At 38.1% G+C, this 13415-nt stretch overlaps 2 protein-coding genes across 5 annotated transcripts in view; one reads left to right on the forward strand and one right to left on the reverse strand.

Annotated features, from left to right (window-relative positions):
• SLC35A1 (solute carrier family 35 member A1) overlaps window positions 1–4289 on the forward strand; it is a 48048-nt gene extending 43759 nt beyond the window's left edge. For all 4 annotated transcript variants that reach the window (XM_066254237.1, XM_066254235.1, XM_066254236.1 and 1 more), the window contains 3 exons: window positions 324–500; window positions 932–1066; window positions 3390–4289. In XM_066254237.1, the coding sequence (XP_066110334.1) occupies window positions 324–500; window positions 932–1066; window positions 3390–3517 (440 nt within the window). In that variant the 3' untranslated portion in view covers window positions 3518–4289. The remainder of the gene's footprint in view (window positions 1–323; window positions 501–931; window positions 1067–3389) is intronic.
• Window positions 4290–5875: 1586 nt separating this feature from the next.
• The window catches only part of RARS2 (arginyl-tRNA synthetase 2, mitochondrial), a 74991-nt gene continuing 67451 nt past the window's right edge, over window positions 5876–13415 (reverse strand). The window contains exons 13-20 of the mRNA XM_066254239.1: window positions 12380–12456; window positions 11732–11856; window positions 11078–11145; window positions 10883–10992; window positions 9154–9249; window positions 8022–8096; window positions 6634–6697; window positions 5876–6161 (exon numbers count right to left, since the gene is read on the reverse strand). Of these exons, the coding sequence (XP_066110336.1) occupies window positions 6075–6161; window positions 6634–6697; window positions 8022–8096; window positions 9154–9249; window positions 10883–10992; window positions 11078–11145; window positions 11732–11856; window positions 12380–12456 (702 nt within the window). The 3' untranslated portion in view covers window positions 5876–6074. The remainder of the gene's footprint in view (window positions 6162–6633; window positions 6698–8021; window positions 8097–9153; window positions 9250–10882; window positions 10993–11077; window positions 11146–11731; window positions 11857–12379; window positions 12457–13415) is intronic.

Raw genomic sequence — 13415 nt, forward strand, 5'->3', positions numbered from 1 at the left:
TTATTGGTATTAACAGCTTTTTTGATCTATCTTACTACTATAATAATGGCAGAAACTGTTTCTAACAATAATTTGAGTTTTGATAAGTGTAGGTTAGAAAGTACCTTCTTGGTTATTAATTCTCTATACTGTATAAAAATACAAATTGGTAATGTTCAGTATGACATGTGTCATACCGATGACATGAATGTGCCCTTAATGTAAAATATTTGTTCTCCAAATCATTTATTTTATATTATCATATCCAGGTTATTGTTCTAAGTGAAAGACATTTTATTTTCTCATATCTTTATTTCATATTTGCATGTCTAATTTTCTTTCAGGAGTATACTTTGAAAAAGTTTTAAAGAGTTCAGACACTTCCCTCTGGGTGAGAAACATTCAAATGTATCTATCAGGGATTGTTGTGACATTAGTTGGCGTCTACTTGTCAGATGGAGCTGAAATTAAAGAAAAAGGATTTTTCTATGGTTACACATATTATGTCTGGTTTGTCATCTGTAAGTATCCAGGAATTAAAAGTTCTGGGTAGACCCTTTAAAAAGACAAGTTAGACATCCATTTTAAGCCTTGATAGCATTTTGAAATAGTTCTTTATATTGTGAACACCAATTTGAAAATGTAATTTTGGTTTTATGAGTTTTGTGGCATAGGTATCCCAAAACATTTTTGCCTTCACAATCAGAAGTATCTAATGTGTTAGCAGTAAATGTGTACAATTTAGTAGTCGATCACATAGCCCTTTGATCATCTGAAAAACATTGTTTTGTAGGAACTATTAGTGAATTTAAGTATACACTCTGTCAGATGGATGCTTCTAAGGAAAATAGTAGTTTCCCAGGTAAATTAGTATGGGAATGAAAATTGCCGCACCATCATAGAATGTTTCATTTATTTGAGGGTTAAGATTTTCTTTCTTTCTTTATACAAGTTCTTGCAAGTGTTGGAGGCCTCTATACTTCCGTTGTGGTCAAATACACAGACAACATCATGAAAGGCTTTTCTGCAGCAGCAGCCATTATCCTTTCTACTATTGCTTCAGTGATGCTTTTTGGATTACAGATAAGTATGTGTTAGTTTGTATTTTTAAGTTTTAACATGGAAAATTTCCCACTTTCTTGATTTGTCTTTTAAATGTGGTATTGGTCAGTGTTTACAGAAATTCCTAGTTTTGTTATAATGTATTCTATAACTGCAGCAGATCATAGTCCTGTAGATGTGGGTCAGCAATATTTAGCCATTTTAACAAGTTCTAGAGCTTCAGTTGAAGGGTTCTGGTTCTATGTGAAAGTGAGGAGTCTACTCAGTTACTAGAAAGAGCTTGTTTGCAATCAAGGCCTCCTGATTCCCCAGGTGTTAGTAATAAGACAACTTAAGGCTGACCAGGAGGTGGCACAGTGGATAGAGCGTCGGACTGGGATGAGGAGGACCCAAGTTCGAGACCCTGAGGTCACCAGCTTGAGCGCGGGCTCATCTGGTTTGAGCAAAGCTCACCAGCTTGGACCCAAGGCTGCTGGCTTGAGCAAGGGGTCACTCGGTCTGCTGTAGCCCCCCGATCAAGGCACATATGAGAAAGCAATCAATGAACAGCTAAAGTCCCACAATGAAAAACTGATGATTGATGCTTCTCATCTGTCTCCGTTCCTGTCTGTCTGTCCCTATGTATCCCTCTCTCTGACTCTGTGTCTCTGTAAAAAAAAAAAAAAAGAGACAACTTAAGTGCTTCAGGGTGAATATTACTATGATGAAGTAAGTACATAGGGAAATACATGGACTTTAGGAAATGATTACTTTAGCAGTGGAATTAAAATGAATGAGGCTTTCTATTTTGAAGAAAGAACAAAAATTCCTTTATTTCCCTAGTTTGTACCTTCCTGTTTTGGACTTGTATGAAAACTGGTTTTGAAATTACAATTCAAATCTAAATTTTCTTTTTTATAAAGATATTTCATTTAATATGTAACTGATACAAAATTCATTACTATAGCTGGCATTCTGACACCACCACTAGACTAGTCCTTCTAATTTTCCCTAGCCCAGCATTAAGGTGGCTTCTTATTTAAGCAGTGGTGTTGACTTAACATTTCAGGGTACTTTATACTGTAATAATAATTTTATTTACTAATGCATGAAGGAAATCTGTGAAATACTGACACTGAGTTAAAAGAAACATGCCTGGTATATGTTTATATTTCATTTTAAAATTGACTTATAAATACAAATGGAGAAATACCAACCTTGTAGAAAACTTAGAAAACCATTTTATTGAATGGTTCAAATTTTGCCCATATCATTTATTGGCTGTGTAACCTTGGGGAAGTTACTAACCTGTGTCTTAGTCTCTTTATCTATGTAGGAATGGTAATATCACCTATCTCTGAGGGTTGTTATAGGTCAAGTGCTTAGAATAGTGCCTGGCACATAGTAAGTATTCTGTATAAGGCCAACCACTTTTAAGTGTTAGGAATGTATAGGACCTCCTTTAGATATTTTTCTTACCTGATTTGGGTGAACTTTTCATTGAAGTTCTAATTCATTCTTATGCTCAACAAATCCTTATGACTTTACTCTTAAGGAATCGTTGGGAACAGTATCAAATACTTTTGGTCAATGTTCTGTCTTAACGAGGTCAAGGAAATTAGACTATCTTAGCAATGTTCCATTTCTGTAATTTTAATTTAAACCTTTCCCTTTTTTTGAAGGTAATGCTAGTCTTCTCTGGTTAGGGTTGAACTAAAATCATAGCTCAATGGCTTTTCTTTACATGCCAATTTTAAAGCTATTAGGACTGTGCCATTATACTGAATATGGTTCAGTTTCGAATGGAATATACAATTTTGACATAAGCATTTATTTATAAAGTGACAACTGGTTAAGTTTGGACAAGTTGTCAGTTAGTGGTATCCTGATTTTTAGGATTTAGAAGATAAAAAAGACAAGGCTAGTAGAAAATGGAATTTTACTTCGTAAATCCACCTCTTCTACTTAGAAATCGTCAATGATTTCAATCATTGGTCACCTAACTCTTTGAATTTTGTTTAACTACTTTTTGCTCTACTTTTTTACAGGTTTCTACTGCTTTCTTTTAATCAGCATATAGAGAAGGTATATTTCTTTGTCAATGGTTTAGGACAGGCATACTTGGGTTCTTGAAAAGTGTAGAGTCGGTGACTGTTGCTCTCTTGATTTTTACAAACCTTGCCATCATAAAAATGGAACACTTAAATTTAGTCATTTTCTGTATTTACATTTTATTTTCAAATTGACTCTTGTCATAAATGGAAATAGAGAATGGTGTAAACCCATAGTTGAAAGTTTTCAAAATACTATTCATTGTATTCGCTTTATAGATACAAATACAGATAAAACTTATTTTGTTTTCTTTTCAGCACTCACCTTTGCTCTGGGTACTCTTCTTGTATGTGTTTCTATATATCTCTATGGATTACCCCGACAAGACACTACATCCATCCAACAAGGAGAAATGGCTTCAAAAGAGAGAATCAGTGGTGTGTGATTTCAGCCTCAAAAGAGATTTCTACTAAGATTAAACTATTTGCATTAACTAGAGCCTTAAGTCAATCCCAGAAGGTAGCTTAAACAAACAAGAATAACAAATTAACTCTGTGGCATATGAATTAAGAAGAATGCTGAGTGAATTTGTACAGAGATTTAATGTGACCTGTTTGTGGTCAACCCATTTTGTTTTAGAATGAAGGAATTTTTTTATTGTATATATAATGTATATAAAAAATATGGAGATGATATGGTGTTAAAAATCATGTGAGGCTGTAATGTTCAAGCAACAAGGTACGGGACAATGTTAAAGTGCCAAAGCCATTTCTATACTAACTGTTCTCTTGTTCAGGTACCAGGGGAGAAGGACGACCCCTCCTTGTTCTCCAATTCATGTACAGTATTTTGTCCCAACAGCAGGAACGATCTAGCTCCTTTCTTACAAGAGGCAAAAACAAGACAGGCTAATCAGAAACAAACTGAATGTGCAACTTCTCAAACTGAATACTTCATAACTCAGACAATGATTTATGGGTAGTGACTGAGTACTCTAAGTGCTGTATTTGTGCCAATCATTGTCTGGATTCATATTTCTTTGCTGTTAGAGGATATACTTTTCTTCAAGAAATATTTCTAATGTCACTTTTGTACTTTTTTTTATAAAGTATGTTTAGCTGTGGGGCTCTCAATAATTTGTGAAATTTCTGTGTTTTTAAAAAATTTCTATAATGTTAATGGGGGAAATTCAGCAATAAACTTTATATGGAATCTGATCACTTTTTGTGTAGTAGATATGACCATTAAGATAATGCAAAAAACATAACAACATTATTTAAAATTTTCTCCATGTTGGAATTATGTTAGGGTTATTTGGTTGCAAATAATAGATAAAAACCAACTCTGACTAGCCTTAAGCCAAAAAATAGTTTATAAGGACTGCAAGCAGCGTTGTAGGGCTCCAGGTTGTAGGAATTAATGAATAGTCTTTTCAAGGATCTGCTTTTGGAAAGATTTGGTTCTAACCAGCACTGTCCCTGTGTTATTTCTCTCAAGATTCAAATACGGAGGAGGCTACCATATAACTGAGAAGGGGAACTTTTCTTCAAAGAAATGGAAGGGGATATTGGACATGAATATCATGCCCTAACTGTACACTTTTATTCCATGACTGGTTTATGCTAAGTAAATCTTAATGATATTTTCAGTAGGAAATTAGCATCTGGAAGCTAACTCACTTAAAACTGCAACTGCACGCATGAGTGTTTTAGGGCTAATATTACTTGCTAGTATAAAACTATGTTCATTCGACTAGAGAAGCTTCGTTCATGTTAATTTCCTTCTCTATTTGTAAGAGTAGATTGTCGTTGGTATTTAGAAAACTTTTAACAGCAGCATTTAAAATAAATTATAGCAGGCTCGAATGGAAGTGTTGGCAAATGAGGACAGCTGTACTGATCAAACAGATCACATCCTACTTATGCTAACCTAAACAAGTCACTCAAAATACCAATATGCAGATAGATATGTGAAAAAAACGGTTTAGGAAACTCCATTTCAAATCATGGCTTAACTAATTTTCAATAAAAGATCCTAATACAATAGCTGTACAAGTTATTTCTGGTTATTCAAATGTAGTTGTTCCCTAGTTCACATAATGAGTTACCTGTATGTAACCACAAAAAGATGAGCACGAGATCCTTCTCTGGGAGATGTCAGCTGGATTGGCAAAAAGGCTTAATACTGGTCTCCCTACACTTTTTTCAGAACTAACCAGAATTACAAGAAGTGTGAGATATTTTGCCTCATCAATTTTATTTGATGAAAACGGATAATTTCAGTTAGTTTTAAGAAGTTTCTGAAAGAATAACACTGGAAGAAACCTCAAAATAGGTTTCTTTCTTTTTTTTTTTTTTCATTTTTCTGAAGCTGGAAACAGGGAGAGACAGTCAGACAGACTCCCGCATGCGTCCGACCGGGATCCACCCCGCACGCCCACCATGGGGCGATGCTCTGCCCACCAGGGGGCGATGCTCTGCCCATCCTGGGCGTTGCCATGTTGCGACCAGAGCCACTCTAGCGCCTGAGGCAGAGGCCACAGAGCCATCCCCAGCGCCCGGGCCATCTTTGCTCCAATGGAGCCTTGGCTGCGGGAGGGGAAGAGAGAGACAGAGAGGAAAGCGCGGCAGAGGGGTGGAGAAGCAAATGGGCGCTTCTCCTGTGTGCCCTGGCCGGTAATCGAACCCGGGTCCTCCACACGCTAGGCCGACGCTCTACCGCTGAGCCAACCGGCCAGGGCCAAAATAGGTTTCTTTTCCTTTATTCCCATTAGATCACAATGCATTTAAAGAGTTCACTGAATTTATAAAAGTCTATTTATTAGTACTTATTGACCATGAGGGAACTCAGATGGTTTTTATTTTAAAAGATCAAGATTTAACATGTTGATAAACCACTTAAAGATTCTGACACAGAATAACATTAAATTCTATTTTAAACAGGAAAACATATAAGGACAACTAGAATTAATTTAGTATTAAAAAAGCCATTTTAATTAGAAATTACATCCTACATACAGGTGTTATTCCAAGAAGTTTCATTCCGTTGGCTAGGACAGAACGAACTGCTCTGAAAAGATGAAGTCTGGCCTACAAAATAAATCAAAGAACGATTAAATGTTCAATAAGAGGCTAACTATAAAGTGAATTAAATAAGGTTTTTAAGAGTAAATCTTTCTTCTCATTTAAACTAAACACAATATCTCAATGGGCCCTAGAGTTTGCTGTAGGCAAGAGAGTACAAATTCCTAGAATCCCTTATAGTAAGCCCTGGTGCCAGGGTTGGGGAGTGAGAGGGACAGTGTCTGTCATCATCCAGTACCACTTCAGATAAGGGGAACTCATCGCTGTAACACTTGATATAGGAAAATGTGCTTGAGAGTTTAGTATGTTGGAAAGTATATAAACATTATTATTAAAATGATCCAATCCAATTCTAATTATTACCCTAGATTGTATGTACGTTGCTGTAGTTGAACAGTAGAAACATTTTCAAGACTGTCTCAGTAATATTAGTCTGAGGATGCTAGAGATTACCCACAGAACACTCAATGTAACACACCCCAGCAACATCAGGAGGACTCTCTTTTATGTGCAGTGTTTTGTGTGCTGCAGCTGCAAGATGGCTGAAACGAGAAGAGAAATCATGATTAGGACCAGCAGTAATTTCCTGATGTAACATATAAAACTGATACCTAATCTTACTCCCTCAATTTAAAGATAAAAAAATCAAAGCCTGGATAGAGGCATTAAAATGTATCAAAAGTTGAGACTGGAATTCACTGCTTTTCTATAACAGACAAAGTAAAACGGACTAGACTCAAGTTTTAGATTTTGATCCTGGATCTACTAATACCAGGTGGCAAGTTAAGATTATGATTTCACTATTACTTTTGCAAGTACAGGAGATTTCTTTCTAATAATGAGTTTTTCTTCAGGCTTCCTCTAAGATGGCCTGGCCTTACCCCTCTGCCTGGTGAGGAGGTGTGGGACGGACTTGGTCCACTCTGCACATACGTGGCCACTCATCTTTAAGGCATCTTTTCGATTTAGGTATGGCAGCAAGTACAAGTGTGCCAGTGAAATGATGCCTATGACATTCACTTCAAAAAGTGACATTTATTATGACTTTTTTGCTTTATGTCTATAATTTAAAGGAAACAATTTTTTAAATCTGGGGAAGACAAGGTAAAAAGCATAATCAAGAGAACAGTCCTGGCAAGTCTCCAATTTCAGTAAATCTTGAGTAAAAGCAAGTCTTTCTTCAATAGCTTTATGGGAAGACACAGCCGTCGCCACAGAAGATAGCATCAACTTCTATTAGAAGTGTTTCATAGCTACTATGAAATTTCTAACAGAGTCACTGACTCATTTCCCAATTCTCTACCCTCTAGCTGACTGATTTTTCTGCACCTCTGCTTAAAACCTTTCTATGGACCCTGCTGCCCTGAAAATAAGACATAATGCCTTAGTGCATGGCACAAAGACGTGTAAATGCTTCAGTTCTAATTCCTCCCAGGACTGTGCTTCTAGTTCCTTTAATGTATCATGTTCTTGCTCAGCTTGGGCTTCCTCCTCCTCTGCCACTGTGCTTCTCCTGACTTACATCTAGTCCTTTCCCCTGAAAAGCCCTCTGGTCTGTCAGGCGGGGCTGAGTGCCCACCATCTTCTCTCTGCTCTGTCCTCACACGCACACACTGCTCTCGAGCCACCTGTGAGATTGCTGTCTCCTGTTCATTTGACTGTACCTTATATCACTGAGTGAATAAAGGAATGAACATTAACTGCTAATTTGCAAAGATGAAACAATAATTCCTGTAACTTAAACCATGTAATTTTTTTAGCCCAAAGGATTTGTTTATAGAAAACTGCAGATGAAAGAAAAATTCTTTGTAAGAACAGGTTCAAGACATTTTTTAACATCTGAAAATAGCAAGATTATGTAAGTACCTTAGAGTTAGGAGGTAACTGACAATATGCTTGGGTTGAAGGTCCTGAGATGATTTGTAAAGCACTTCATCAAACCTAAAGGATGACAGGAGCAGCTGTCAGGGGAGGTTCATACTTGAAACTGGACACTGAAACCAGGAGGCAACTAAAGACTTAGAGGCTCAGGAGTGCAAAGGCAGGGGTTTTCCTTCACTTATCATAGATGGTGTGATGATGATCTTTTAAAAAACTAAACAATTATGCTTTTACCAGGGTTCACATTCTCATACCATGACCCAGTCTGGACTGGTGCCACTCCACCAGAAATTTCCTGCTGGTATTTCAAAAGAGTTAACCTCCCTGGTCCACAATGACCTAGGCACCTGGGCCAGTTCGCTGGTGGTACTATTTTAAAGTATTAACAATTCACCATGAGCATGTCTTCTGTGTTTCCTAAAAGGACAGAATATGACTTTTTCGTCTACTTTTAGGCAAAGGCTGTCTAGAGGCAGGAGACAGGGTCTAGCTCTGACCTGTTCACTCCAGTGGTCAGTAAACCACCAACAGTCATGTTGTATCCCACAAGCTAGGCTCTCTGTTTTCCTAACAAAACTGTATTAACCTATCCATTCCCTTGTAGCCATAGGTTGCTTAATGTTTGAACTGTGGGGTTTAGGAATAATGACCAGTTCCTGGATTAGTAATTTGGGATCTACTGGTGAAATAACAGTTTCAGGAAAACTATAGATAACATCGCAATTCAATATTTCTGCTGCTTTAAAGACAGGAATGATCTTAGGACAATAACTTACAAGCTTCGTAGAAAAGATGGGAGACTCAATACCACCCCCCACATGTGAACCCTTTTATAGCTTCTTAGAATCTACTCCTTGAGACCTCATCAAGGGACCCAAGACCACAGGAATTTACTCTTAACTCCTCCAGTTTAAAAGCCCTTAACCTAGTCCAGCAGGAAGATGGATTTCAGGTATTACTAGGTCTCCCATCTTCTTGGTTGGCCCCTTCTTGATCAATAAACTGTAAACACTGATGTTTTGAGTTCTGGCCTTTCAAAGCATTGGGCAGAGGAACCTCGGCTCAGTAAGACTTTCACTCAGAAAGAAGCTGACTCAATAATACTAGAAAGTCATACCTGAGAAGATGCTGGAGAACTGAAACAGACTGTGGCTCTTGTAAACAAGCAGTATTGAAGTCATTTACATAACCACACCCAAAAGTCTCTTCCAAACTGTTATCAAAAGTTTAAAAACAACAAAGCATTATTAAACAAGTCATCTAAGGACACACAATTGCAAGTGATGCACACCATCTCCTACTGCTGTCCATATACAGTCATGCCACATAAGGCTGCCAACCACAGATCGCATAGAACGCTGCTCCCATAAAATCATAATGGAGCCGAAAAATTCCCATTGCCTAGTGATCATACCATTGTAGTACAACACATTACACAAATACTTGTGTTATAACTGCTTACAGTATTCAGTACAGTAACATACTGTACAGGTTTGTAACCTAGGAGCTGTAGGAAAACAATCTCACCCCAAAATATGTCTACTTAACACAAGAATTATTTAGGCTGGTTAATTTTAAGATAGCAGATGTGGGAGAAGCTTTGAAAATCAATCCTTTGTAGCCTGATGAGGCAGTGGTGCAGTGGATAAAGCATCGAACTGGGATGCGGAGGACCCAGGTTCGAGACAATGAGGTCGCCAGCTTGAGCACTGACTCATCTGGTTCGAGCAAGGCTCACCAGCTTGAGCCCAAGGTCACTGGCTTGAGCAAGAGGCCACTGGGTCTGCTGCAGCCCCTCAGTCAAGGCACATATGAGAAAGCAATCAGTGAACAACTAAGGTGCCACAATGAAGAATTGATGCTTCTCACCTCTCTCCTTTCCTGTCTGTCTGTCCCTATCTGTCCTTCTCTTTGTCTCTGTCACACACACACACACACACACACACACACACAAAATCCTTTGTAAAAGACATTTACATCTGTAAGAGAAATCTCCATTCGTAAGGGTATCTCCCTGCTGTACCACGAAGATAGAGATGACCTTATTTCTAAAAACTCTTAACCAATGCAGAAGACAGGACTTAAATCTGTCTAACAACTTTACCCTACTGTGCCTTTTCTGGTCACTCCCCTCACCCCAAATAACTAGTCTTTAGCTGAAGATGGTATTTAAGGGGGTGGCTTCAGGTATTTTGGCAAGTAGCTCAATTTTCCTGGATCTATTCAATATATACAAGAGTTACACATATTACTAAACTTTTATTTTTCTCCTGCTAATCTGTCTTTTATCATAGGACTATCACAGTCCAGAACCCAGAAAGGAAGGGTACAGGGAAAATTATTTTTGCTCCTCTACAGAGCAGTAGGCTATATATCAAAGAGCTTAGGTATGTAGTAGGCTGTACCATCTAGGTTTGTGTAGGTACACTCTATGATGTTCACACAACCACAAAATCCCGTAAGGACGAATTTTTCAGACTGTATCCCTGTCACTAAATGGAGCATGACTGTAGCCCTGGTCTTTGAAGCTAACATTGTTCAACCTAATGCCTCAATTTTCCTAAATCCATTTCTTTATCTGAAAATGGAGTATATCCTTTGGTGGGACTGTTGTATTAAATAAAGTAATATGCAGAAAAGCACTTCCTACATAGGTGCTCAATAAAGAAATATTTTAAAAGCCCCACAAAAATCTAACCTAACAGGTAGTCAGTCCCTTTAACTATATAGTTTTGAATCTGAGATATAAGAGAAGCCCAGAGAACGGGGCCTTTGGTCTGAGCATCACAGCACCCCACCCTGGCGAGGGCAGAGCAGCCCGGAGTTTCCCCGCAGCCTCTTCTCACCTGTGCAGGCGGGCATGCGTGTACTGTAGGAAGACACCTGTGTCCCCACGACTCTGGAAAACACGATCCCAGCTGAACTGATAGTCAGATAAGAGTAAACCTCTGAAGTCCTAAAACGACAGATGAAAATCTTCAGTTCTGGGGTTTGTTTCACTACCACAGAAAAGGGTCTCACAGGAAGCAGTCTCAACAGACCTGAATAATGAGTGCGGCCAGCCCGACCCTCTCTGCAGTCTCCTGTGGGTTCTCCAGTTCTCTGGTAGCTGAAATGGACAAAGGTGGCTATCTTTAACCTGCACGAAACTACACAGAGTCATGGCTGTAGTGGAGATAAAATCCGTCCAAAGTGGATACTGGCAGTCAAGAACAGGTTCACAGTGGTCAATTTACTTTCCTAGTTTGGACTAATTTACCTTTGATAACGACAATTACCCTGCATTCCTTAAAAGGAAAAATACATGAATTTATTTTTCTTATAAATATCCCTTATAAGACATTAGACATCGCCAGTACTTGTTTTTCCAAAGGTGAAGGTTAAACAAAAAACCCTAAGGATTTGTGACTTTTTTCCAATTACAGGAACTTCACTGAACTACTCCCAACAATGGAATGAGAATCTGAAGCTGTCCGTAAAGAGGCCCAGGGTACTATCAAGTCAGATTACTGAAGTGAACAATATTTCTAGCAGCAAGTCTGAAAATCCTGGCACCTCTCATTAGTGCAAGCTATTTTTGACAAGGTTAGTGAAAGTTCAATGGAGAAATGGTCATAATAAATCACAATGCACAAAAATCCAACAAAATATAAGGCACATAAGTTATGTTTATGACAACAAAAAAGTGAATTCACTCTTAATAGAAGCCATGTTCTGTAGCATCCTTAATCGAATCTCATTTAAGACATCTTCCAGAAAAGTGACATCTCCTCTTCGAGTCTTCATTCCCTGCACTACTCCAAAGGACACGTGTTGGCACCTGCAATGGAGTAGGCATTCAATTAATAGAAAACTGAAGAGCTGGTGGTCCAGGTATAGAATACTATGATTGCAGAGTAATCTGAACTTCCACCCTCACAGTGGGGTTTTAAAAATCAATAGATTGAAACATGACGTGATTTGTTATATGCCACAAAAGATGTTAAACACACAGCATCATTTCATAGAGAACATCACTAGCATGTGATTAAATTCCTAGATGCTTTTAGGGGAAAAAAAGGATGGGGATTAAGAATTTTGAAAATCAAGCCACTGAGAGCAGACATCTAATAAAAACATATTTATTAAATGTTTATAAGCTAGGAATTAATACAGCTAGGGCATAACACACACACACACACACACACACACACACACACACACACACACCCTGCTGATCCACATTAATATCTAGAAACAAAGAAGTGAAGTTTCAGTGAAAATCTTTCACAGCTTGGTACATTTTTGGACTTGGCTGACCTAACAATGACCCTGAGGAGGTAATTAAGAACCAGGTACATTACCTTTTTGCCCAGTCATAGCCCATGATCTGCAGCATTTGGAATACTTGCTGAAAATGCCTTTTTTGCCCTTTATCTGTCTTTGAGAAAAAAAAGTATTTAAAATAAAAGAGCAGTGATAAGTTAACATACAAAATAGGTTGGATATGAATCAAATTAAAATATTTGAATTCTGACAGGCTACAGTCATTGTCAGTTGATATGTTTTAAATCAGAGGTAGTCAACCTTTTTATACCTACCGCCCACTTTTGTATCTCTGTTAGTAGTAAAATTTTCTAACTGCCAACTGGTTCCACAGTAATGGTGATTTATAAAGTAGGGAAGTAACTTTACTTTATAAAATTTATAAAGCAGAGTTATAGCAAGTTAAAGCATATAATAATAATTACTTACCAAGTACTTTATGTCTGTTTTTCAGTAAGTTTGGCAGAATTAATCTTTATAAAACAACTTACTATAGTTAAATCTTTTTATTTATACTTTGGTTGCTCTGCTACCGCCCACCATGAAAGCTGGAACGCGCTAGTGGGCAGTAGGGACCAGGTTGACTACCACTGGTTTAAATAAACACATAAAGAGGACGCCGCCAGAAGATTGTCTAGAGTGAGTGCACTAGAAGAGAAGAAAGAGCTGCTGCACCCCATTGAGTAAGGAGGAAATTTGAACTTCAATATTCTGAGGATTCTATTTAAATTCCTTTTCTCCCAGCTGTTCTGACCTTTATCTCAAAGAAGAATGAAGCCAAGCCTAAAAAGATATTTAAATGACATTTTTTTTCCTTAGGGGAAAGGGAGGTTGCACACTGAAGGGAAGAAAAGGGAAGAAGAGACTAAAATACTGCTCAAACACAAATAGAACAAACTATTGGTACATGCAACAGTTTGGGTGGATCTCAAGGGCATTCATGCTCAGTGAAAAGAGCAAGTCCCGCCTGACCAGGCGGTGGTGCAGTGGAGAGAGTGTTGGACTGGGATGCGGAGGACCCAGGTTCGAGACCCTGAGGTCATCAGCTTGAGCGCAGGCTCATCTGGTTTGAGC

Source organism: Saccopteryx bilineata, chromosome 1, assembly GCF_036850765.1.
Source record: "Saccopteryx bilineata isolate mSacBil1 chromosome 1, mSacBil1_pri_phased_curated, whole genome shotgun sequence".
NCBI classification, from domain to species: Eukaryota; Metazoa; Chordata; class Mammalia; order Chiroptera; family Emballonuridae; genus Saccopteryx; species Saccopteryx bilineata.